The sequence below is a fragment of the Perna viridis genome, chromosome 11 (assembly GCF_037379345.1).
Source record: "Perna viridis isolate PV_CMFRI_1.1 ecotype Kerala chromosome 11, ASM3737934v1, whole genome shotgun sequence".
Taxonomy (NCBI): domain Eukaryota; kingdom Metazoa; phylum Mollusca; class Bivalvia; order Mytilida; family Mytilidae; genus Perna; species Perna viridis.
In genome coordinates this window covers 16,367,042-16,378,564 of record NC_142455.1, presented here as the reverse complement: position 1 = coordinate 16,378,564, position 11,523 = coordinate 16,367,042, and the positions used below count along the sequence as shown (strand labels likewise).

General features: G+C 30.9%; 1 protein-coding gene across 1 annotated transcript; it reads right to left on the bottom strand.

Annotated features, from left to right (window-relative positions):
- Positions 1 to 337: 337 nt before the first annotated feature.
- On the bottom strand, positions 338 to 2,664 carry LOC148603132 (uncharacterized). The gene is made up of 2 exons (XM_088551523.1): positions 1,686 to 2,664; positions 338 to 1,531 (listed from the first exon to the last, which is right to left on the bottom strand). Exon 2 carries the CDS (start codon positions 1,523 to 1,525, stop codon positions 494 to 496), a length of 1,032 nt encoding a protein of 343 aa, XP_088407649.1. The 5' UTR covers positions 1,526 to 1,531; positions 1,686 to 2,664; the 3' UTR covers positions 338 to 493.
- Between the last annotated feature and the right edge of the window lie 8,859 nt (positions 2,665 to 11,523).

Below are 11,523 nucleotides of genomic sequence, written 5' to 3'. Positions count from 1 at the left end.
AAACCTGAATTTGCCATATACAGCCTACTACTTGGTTTTTGCATGGACACATTTTAAATGACATTCTAAGATAACTATATATTTTTTAAATGAACTCCATTTGTATATAAGTATTTTTGTATTGGAGGACTGACTGAAAGGAATTGATGACACTGTGAAAATACATTATATTCCCAATATTGTTTTATATAAACGATATCTCACATTATATATTTTTAGTCGGAGGAAATATGTAGACCAAAATTACCGCTACAGTTAGAAAATAAATGGAAGAAAGCATTTTGTATATGTGTTGCATATTGACTATTATGTAACTCAATAAAAAGAAGAGGAGACATTTTGAGTTAGATAAATATAATAAATAAGTAACAAATATTAGAAGAAATTTAACCTGTAAAGCAATTGTCATTACGTTACATTTGTTATGTAGATCATTGAGCATATAGAAAGTATCACACAATAATAAAAGTAGATAAAAGTAGGGTCGACAATATCACACAAAATCGTCATCGATCGAAGTTTCCAAATATTTTCGTTTGACTTCTGGTTCTGGCATGTTACTTACTTCCTGCATGTCTTGCATTTCAAATTCATAAAACTCAGTAGAGGTTAAAATAGGTTCTGTATTTGCATGAGGGAGGCATTGTTCGTCTCCTTCCGACCCTCCGTCATTATTTGTATGCAAAATCACTGCACCACTATGGCTATGGCGATTTCGATGGTGATGATGATTGTGGTTAAGATCCTGATGAATTTCAGATTCCTCATTACTATAGGTAGCAACACTTGCATTAGGGCATCCTGGTGAATGGCCTGAATGAGGACAGTGTATGTGATAATTTCCGGAATGTTTTTGTGCAGAACAAATTGAATCTTTGCGTGGACTCACTGTATGAAGTATGTAATTTGTATTGCCATTACACTGCTTATCATGATGATAGTGGAGTGGGATTTCTAAAATATAACCTTCACTTTGATCTGAAAACATTTCATCATGGCCAGCGGTTATTGTTACACTTTCACTAAAGTCATATAAATCATCGTTAAAATGAGACGACATACTATCATACTTTTGTGAGCGTTGCTTCCTTCTCCACTGTACTGTTGAAGGCCACCTTAACAATAGTATAACAAGAACAATCATTGAAAGGGCCAGAACAGCCCCTATGCTACTTCCTATAGAAACAGGAATGTGCCAACTCCTTGTTGAAGCATCAACACATTTCTGAATTGTTGCAGTATCATTACGTAACATCATAAGACAAATTCTGTAATATGTATCTGCAACCAGATTGTCAATTGTATATGAAAACACGGTAGGAGACAAGTGAGGGCCATATTGTATATATGAACTGGCGATTTTCTGGTAATGAACACGGTAACCCAGCACGTTTGACTGTGTATCTGGATTGATATTCCACAGTATTCCCACTGAAGATGTACTAGTTGACGATACTTCGACAGCATTAATGTAAATTGGTGATTTTTCCGTTGAAGCCATTGGAATTTTCTCTTCCAATATCATTTCACACTTTCAAACATGAAAAAAATAATTAATAACATGTTATTGTAAGTATTTTATAAGATTGGAACCTGATCTGTCTAGTACATTCCCTATATAGATTCTCTCATGAACCACGTCATTAACAAAGTCTAAAATAATATCGCATAAATAATATACTCACACTTTGATGTTTAATCCGTTAATGGAACGAATATTCATAACAAAGGATTAATCATAGTTCAATGCAGTTTCGGTTATAAATATGAACAACAGCTGATGTTAGGTTGATGAAACCAATCGTTGAAAAGTTACCTTTAGAAAACCTGTCCATATACCAACATCCTCTATAAATTAGAATGTAATTTTACAATAATGTATTCTTGATAGTTCCATCAAAAATCCGCACTTATAGGATGAAGATGAACTTGTCACAATGATTGATGTCACAAAGTTTGCTTAGAAATATCAATAATGTTAATTAATTAAGCTGAATTAGTCCATTTCGTTGGTAGCTACGATTGGAGGTTATACAATTATCCGATTATTCAACTAACTCTAACAATACAACTGTGAACTATTTAGTATACATTGTCATTGTATATATATCGCTTTTTCACCATTGATTGTAGTACAGAATTGGAACATACTGGATTAATTCGCTCTGTAAATTGTCAGTCAAGCTAAGTTTCCGTGCATCGATTTTCTCTCAAAACAACACGATTTATCCAACCATTATTTGATGTATACTCCAATGTTTTCAAAAAGGTTTTACTATACTCCAATAGAGATATTCTTTTAAAATGATGCCTGATGAGTCAAATCACAATATCACTAGTGTCAGTGTCTTAAAACAACATAATGAAGAATGTAGAAAACATTTTTTTTTGTATTCCATATTCGACCTGATTTAATAAGTTACATGTATTATTGTGTCAATATGTATTAACTTCTTTATAACACTAACGTATGAAATACAAATTGTCTTATTCATTATTAACAACGCAAACACTACATAAAATAATAAAACACGAACGTTCGATGCAGCAGGTGCGCGGTTCGTTAAGATAATGATATTACAAGCAGTTTTGCTGAAATGAAAACATCCTGAGTCTCGTATACTTTGTCAACAAACGTGCATCTGAGATGATTACGATGCAATCAGTACTAGAGGGATGCATCAGCCTATATCAACATTGCTATGTATTAACTGCGTACTGAACTCAATTCGCCCTTAATCTTTTTATTTATACATTGTTATTAGTTGGAAGGTAGTATCAAGAAAACAATGGCTTAAAATATTTCGATTGTAAAACGTAATGTGAATTTAATGTTTCTTCAGTGGGCTGACCGTAACATATGTTTACGGAGTAGACGCTCTAATACAATAAAACATCCCTTTCTCGTAATGTCAGACTATTTTACTCGGATGAATAATTCATGGCAAAGAAATTGTTTTATGCGATTTTCCGTCCGTCAATTTTGATAGCAATTCTTGAAAATGTCTAGTGCCTAGGAACTACAAGATTTACGTATTGATTAAACACAGGAGTAACGAGATATTAAGTGAAAAATGAATATTTCATTTTAATTTTCTTTCATTGTATCACGTATTATGGCCACACATTGATTTCCGCTTTTTTCTTCTATTACAACAACGTTGTCCATATCGTGTTGCAGAATTTTATAATTACACTTTCTTCTTAGATATCAACTTACGTATACGAATTTCGTCATTCTAGATCCTAGTCCATACATGCATATACATAATGACGATAATACTAGTAGTGGTTTTCATGAAGGCAACATTTACCTGTAAGTCCCAAACAGGAAACCTGTAGTCTAGTGGTTGTCAAGATTTTGTTCGTGTTCATTGCTATCCGTTTTACGTTTTTCCTATAAATGAGGTCTTTCGTCTTTTTCGTCTTTTTCGATTGCATTTTGACTGTACATATTACAATGATAATTTTGCACATTCATTTTTTCAAATTGAAATTTTTACTTTAACGTTAATTGAAAAAATAACCAAAAAGGTATGATTTTTTACATCCTTTCTTGGCAAGTCAAAAGAACGAACTATTAATTATAAGATAATTTATCATGCAAATGATTAATTGAATGTTTAAGTGTAAGTGTTTGTAAGAATCAGGAAAAATGGGAAAAAATCAGAAAAATGTATATGAAAACCCCACCGATCTGACAGTAGCATATCACTCAAGAATACCTTCTCTATTTGAGAAGACCATTATTTAATCTCTGCATCACTGGCTTTGCTTAGAAATTTTTCAATACACTTTTCGAAAAATGAGGTTTTTGACAGAGTTATCTGACTGAAATGTTCATTTTCAGCGCATTTCAATGAAATTGTAACTCAATGAGCTAGCATGATATGGAAAATCTTGTCTGTTTTCCTTGATTCTGATGGTGAAAATAGTCAAATTAAACCATCAAAATGGTGGAGTTTCACCCACAGTCTGATTCTTACAGATACTGACAATTCAAAATACCATTTTACAGTGATACAACAATTAAGTATAGTCCATTCTGCTCCGATATGAAATAACTACACGTATTTGACTTGATAAAAATGTCAAAAGATCAATAACCTATTGAATTATCTTTAGGAGGTAGACCTAGCATTGGAACGTTTGTATTCAGCATTTTACATCAATCTCATGTAAGCATCAAAGTAACTTTGACTAATTCTATTCTGTTTGAAATGAAAGCTTGGTAGGCTTTGGTAAAGTTGAAATTGATAGATATCACTAATTTCAAGAATTATTTCCCTTTCTCTAGGTCTATCTCTTTAAGACTAATGTTTATAGCTCAATCAACATACAATAGTATTGAACGAAATTAGAAAGAATGGTGGTTTTCCTATACTTGTTAGTCGTGGTTGCTGTACTTTTTTTGTTTAATACAATGGGGGCTTATTCAATATTATTGTTCTCAATGGTAATATAGCATAACATTACTTAGATACAAACAATTCTAGATCTTTCGTCATGCCTCATATGTATTAATAGTATGAAAGGAGTTCTTACATTCACATTAAATATCAATATTTTAGATTTTAAAGGATACAAGAATAACTTCTAGTACTTAATTTTAGAGGTAAAAACACTGTTTCACTTTATAACCATGGAAACACAGTCTGGAAAAAAAATCACTGCACAGAAACACTCCCTTACACAACCAAATATGCCACATATGATAATCATATGGTGCTCGATTAATTTTACAAGCATATGACGTTTTACATATGATAGTCATCTGATTATCATATGATTTTCATTTGTTAATTTGGGCTTGGAAACATATGGTTTTCATACTATAATCATGCGATCATGGACACTAAGCCAAATGTATAAAATCGCGCTCGTTTCATATGATTCTCATTTGTTCCAAACAATATGATTCTCATGTATAACATATATTATTGTATACCTTGTCATCAATGAAAAAACAAATTGTAAACTCGGTGTTTGCTTTTTCACTGTTTTGTGTTGTGTTATTGAATCTCAAACATGTTCTTCATTTACATGCTCGTTATTTGTTAGTTCCCCGGCATTGTGTATGTTAACCTGATCGCTGAGTTGCCAGAAAACATGCTTTATGTTATGTGATGCACGCTATGTACCAGACAACTACCACTAAAATCTTGGCAAATATTATTACCAAGAAAATGGTTTGAAAGAATGTTTTGTTGTAGCACTTGAATATGATATTAACTCATCTATGATACTATGTTTAAACATACTTTAAGAACTTTCTAAATTTCTTCTAAAAGTGGTCATGAATATACATGTATATCTAAGGATCGATTCTATGATGAAGAACACACAACATAACAAGCTACATACGTGATGGAACGTGGTATGTGTATTGTTATTAAAACATCCCTATGGAACTGTCGCAGTACACTACAATATCAATCATTTCAATCAATCTCAGCATGTGTGTACCCCACTTTGACTAAACATAGTCCTTGTGTAATACTTCAAATTTAAGAACTTAGAACTATACTTTCAATTATAAAACATGTGACGAGCAGTACAGAGTGTTCATAAAACATACGGAAAACATACTTGTATATGTTGAATTCCATGTTTCATTTGTAATAAACATAATACGATTGTTCGTTTAAAGAGGCTGTCCATCTGAAAATCCGTCAGATCCTATGATATGGGTGGCACATAGTAAATTTTATCCCACTGATTTTTTTCTTATTCCAATATAATGGGTATATCATTTGTATGTGAAATAGTGTAAAGTTTGTTTTGAATTGACGATGAATGACTCGGAAAATAATTGTAAAGTTTCAAAACACAGCAACTTTGCTCAAACTATTTCCTTTTTTTCAACGAATTTCAATGCTTTCTATGTGATTTATTTCTCTTTCATCATTGCAGTTTCATGTTATCAAAACCAACATTCGACTTTGAGAAAGGATGCATTTGTGATATAAAATGGATGAACAATTTTTTGAAAACAGAATTTGTCATGTGCCACCCACTGCCTAGTTTCTGCATGGACTCCGTCTTAAATCTCAGTACAAGCTGGTTTAAAATTTTGACAACTATGAGATTTAATATGAACACAAATCAGAAACCATGTTAAATAAATGAATAAATAAATAACACGTGATCACATTTTGCTCTATGTAACCTAACAAGTATTAATTATTTTCAAAAATAGCAACATATTGATGTTCTCGTCATATTTGCTCATGGGGAAAAAAATATATTGGGACAAGTCATTAATCAATAACTAGATTGAAATCTTTTTTGTTCGTTAGATATCTAGCTAGAGCTTTGACATCGTTAACAAATGCTTATCACAATTATAGTGCTGACAGACAGGTCAATGTGAATCATAAAATGTATCGGTCTTCTTCATATTTAAGTATCCTATAGTTTCTTTATTTTCCAAAAAATAACCACTACGTATGGTATATTTCGATTTCTTCGAAACCGAACGTGTTTTAATGTGCATGCCGTTTCTGTCGCACATTCGAGTCATATGGTTTGTACCAAATGATTATCGTATGCAATGAGCACCATATGTTAATCATATGTTCTGGTTTACATATAATCATCACATGATAAGCACATGTTTACAAACCAAAATTAACATATGGGAATCATATAATAATTATATAACTATCATATGTAAATCATCATACTTTTACCTTATGATTGCCATATGAATCGAGCACCATATGCTTACTACTAATATCATATTTGGAACACTTGTAAAATTTGCAGTCACACATTCTATAAATCCAATGATTTCCTTCAAAGAAACCCTTTCAATTGTTACAATGTATCGGTCTCCTTCGTATTTATATGAAATGTGGCTATTATGTAATTGTCTCGAAAATACAATATAAGACTGTTTTCCGCACTTTTTTCTGGTTATGCTTTTACCAAATAAGTTTGGGTTTTTTTTGTATGGCCTTATTATGAAGATTTACAGATTAAGTTTAATTTTGGTTACAGTTGATTGATTTTTATGGAAGTTGTGGCTCTTGGACTTAGAAAATTTCAGTGAATTTAATGTTTTTCGCACTTCTTATTCGCGGGGGACATTAGAAATCTGTTCTTTTATTTAGTATTAAAATTTACCTTATTTATTAACATATTTTTTCAAAAGCCTATAAATGTATGTACCGTTGTTGAAGTCTCAAATGTCATTGTTATAGGGAAATAAAACACGATACATAATAAGGAAATGAGTTACAAATCTAAAATATTTTCCACTCTAATGAACCATGATCTGCTATTTTAACTCAATTCCAATTAATATAGAATCATTACTTTAAACCGAGCTTTTTGAAACACTCTTACTAATTTGGCACTTTGAATTGTTCGGCTTACATTTAAGTACAAGTCCATATAAAATACAGATACTGCCTACATGAAAGTGATTCATGATGAAGAAAAGCCACCAAAAACATTGTTGTTTCAATCTACACTTGCTATATTTTACATAACAATTGGTTTTCTATATTCAGATCTGCTTTTTTCTTTTCAATTTTTTTTTTTTTTTTTTTTTAGAAAATCATACATTTATCTCTAACTAAAATCAACCAAATCAAATAAAATCAAGAACGATAACTCTTGCAAGGTGCCAATTTCATGTTCAATCTATGTAAATTTTATCTCAAAAGCGCAACACCCATATAAAAAACTTTGACTGCTTATGTTTTCGGTTACCGATTCTGAATAAGAAATAAAACTGAATTCGGTGAGTTTTGAACATGCATGAATCACCTTTTGTCTGATTTTTTTTTAAAAAGAACGCTACTTAATATCATACAAAAATGTCAAAGTAAAATATTGCGAGTTTTGTAGCTTATATAACGTTCAACCGACGAATATTAAATAGCACTCCAGCTAAGGAACATGCAAAATGTGATTCATGGGTAAAAAGCCTACATATTTTTATTTTTGATATTTTGTTTGAAATCTCATAGTAAACAGAAATGTGGTTTTTCATATACCCCGTGCTCTTAGGAGATAAAAATTATATAGAATGCACTGTAGATTTCACAATTAGTGGAGATAACTCTGTAAATGACTCTCAAGTACAATATAATCTACTGTAATTTCAATGTCGATTATCTGCTTAGAGCAGGCAAATTTGAATGAATAATTAGTAGTATAGTATAGTATAGACCCATAAAACAACTTAATTACAAAAACAAAAATATGTAGCCCTTTTTAGGGTGTTTCACATTTTTCAGATTTTGTATGATTCTTACAAAGACAGCTACTTAAGAACCTACAAATTTTAGTAAAAAAGGAAACATGTGATTTCTTATTTCGGACTATCCTTATGCTACACGTTTAAAATGATTTAAAATTAGCATACATGATGGTGCAACTTTCGCATCTCCAGGTCATGTTTTATTATGATTTTCATTTACTGTTTTCAATTTAGTTTTGCTTTTTTAGGATTCGCATTTATATCGATTTTGTTTACTTTCTTTTTTTAATTTTCTGTTCATCTTCCTAAAAAAATATAAATTAGAAAACAAAATTAGAAAATAGAAAGAAAACTAACTTATATTTTAATTAAAACTAATTAAAGTGAAGTTTAAGATATTAACTGTTTTCAACATATTTAATGAACTGCCTTTATGAAAAAAAAAATATAATTTTGAAAAAATGTGCAGTTGCGTTTCAATTAGTACTCAATAAAATGGAAAATAGCTATTTTATTTTAAAACGATTTAGATTCCAACAACGTACAATAATATATAAAGACAAACAGAATAATAAAGGTAGAAACTGTGTTGATCACACTACCGGTGTACCTGGTCCATGCTCCAAGTTTTTAGTGGAGCCCGAGTTGCTCATTTACTTTTGTTACCATGTATGTATTATTTTAGCTACTTTACGTTCTTGTTGTGTTTGTCTGTTTTCCATTCTTTGTCCCTGGATTACATTCTTTTGATTTCCTCTAGAATCTTGGTTCCCTTGATTACTCTGTCACATTCATGTTATCAATATCATTAAGACGAGAAAGAGTGCAAAAAGATACATTTGGTTTTTTTTTATTGATGCAAAGCAGGTTTTCGATACGATGAAAGGAGACTGTCTTTTGTATAAGATAAAATACACTGAAAATTTAATCCTTGAATATCAGCTTTATATAAACCGTAAGTTGTTCTGTATGTTTTAATAATTTTCTCACATCATTTTTTTTCAAGTTGCACTTGGTGTACAAAAAGGTTGTGTATTTTCAACTTTATTATTTTAATTTATGATTTGATTTCTGATATCAAAGAAGCAAACAGTGGAATGCAAATTGATGACACAATGATTTCTCTTTTCTTATATGCGGATGATATAGCACTTTTAGCACCTAATGAAAAAAAGCTGCAAACTATGTTAGATATTTTGAATAGGCGGTGTATAAAATGGAGATTAACAGTATACCAGAAGAAAACTAAGATTGTTCACTTGCGGGGTACCATTTTTGTGGCTTTCTTGGGAATATCAAACCATGAAATTTTGGTCCCAACGAAAAGGAGATTTTTATTGATGTGAATAGAGGAAACCTCAAAACCACAAATTCAAGACTCCACTAAATTGAGTTTCTTCCCTATTGCACAAGAATTGGTAACCACAATTAAAATCCTTTCGTAGTATTTTAAAATAGGTGATATGAATGTTGATGTTTACACATAATTGTATGACTGCTTATTAAACCTATTTTTATGATTGCTTCTGGTCTTTGGGGAATTAATACCCCTTATATTATTAATGTTTTTTCACAAAATGTGCTTTTTTCCTTAGTGTAACTAAGAGAAGCCGTAATTTAGAGTGGTTGTGTTTTCTTCTGTCAAGAAATGCATGGTTAAATTTTTTTTTTAGATTATGGAATGGTGTGAATAGCATTGATACTAGTGTGATGTGTAAAAAGATACATGCATGGTCTAATAGACGTAAATGGTTATGGAATTTTAGAGTTCTTTTTTGCATATAGGTCCCAAAATTAAGATAATTCATGAATTATACTAACTGTGCAACCTATTAAAATCTCTTCCCATTACTGAAAGAGAGTCATTGTACAATGGAGCATGGAATGACAATGTATCTGTAGGTATAAAGTTAGCTTTTATAGATTGTTATAACATACTTACTACATGAATATTATGTTATATTGTGTTGCTAGAAAAACAGAGGAAGCTTACCCTACCGTTGCACCTGGTCCATGCTCCCAGTTTTTAGTAGAGAACGAGTTGCTCATTTGCTTTTGTTACTTTGTATGTATGATTTTAGTTACTTTATGTTCTTTGTTGTGTACGTCTGTTTTCCATGTCTGGTCTTTGTTCCTGGATTGGATTATTTTGATTACCGCTATAATCTTGGTAACCTTGATTACTCTTTTAAACATACTTATTATATGAATATGATGTTAAAATTTGTGAAACAATAGAATCTTAGACATATCCTTGTCATATTCAAATATGATTTACTACAACTCAAAAAGTTGAAACTGGCAGATATAATATACCTTTGAATGAATGTAAGATGAGAAACACTTTTAATTTGAACATAATTTTTATCCAGATTTAAACGAAGATTAATTCACCAACGCCTGTGCTTTTAATAAGGACTTTTAACTTTTAGATTTTGATGATAATCATTTTTATGAATTTTTAATATCAAATATAGAAATGGTTCTAATTGTAGCCAGGTGTGTATATGTACATTAAATGCTTGATACATACATACATCCATTCAGCATAGTGTTTTACTGTGAGAGTAGTATTGTTCGTTGGAAATAGTATACTGTGAGAATAGTATTGTTCGTTGGGTACCAATTTTCGTGGATTTCGTGAGTTTGGTAAACCACGAAATTTGGTTCCCAACGAAAAGGATATTTTCAATTTGTTGTATGATGGAGTTGCCAAATCATCGAATTCAAGAATCCACGAACTGATCATTTCCCCTAAACAACGAACATTAGTACATTATGTTTTCGTTGGTTACTCTTTCCTTTGAGTTTTATCCTTACATTGTTTTGCCTAACTTGATTTTTCATTACAGAAAAACTCTTATAAAGTACGATGATTGTGAATACTTATCGCTCAATTTGTACCAATTATGTCTGCCTATTGAATATTTATTTCATTTTAACAGTATATGGCAGTAAATCAATATAATATTTTGTACGGTTTAATAACATCGCACAACATCTGGTTGTTATATGTCAAATCGAATTTCCATGAATAATGTATATGTGCTGAAAAATACCTTCAAATGAATTATTGATGTAAATGACATTTGTTACCGTATTCGCTTAAAAATTATGTCTCTTTATTCTTTCGAAATTACATTTTGCAGGTGATTATTGCCTCGGTATGAAATGTTATAATATTTATTGAATAAAACACAAACTACTGTACGAGTCTACATTACACTAGCAATAAGTGCGTTTAATCTAGTACGAGTATTTCATTAAATATGATTCAAGTGTTGTATTTTAGCTATATATGACGCAGGACA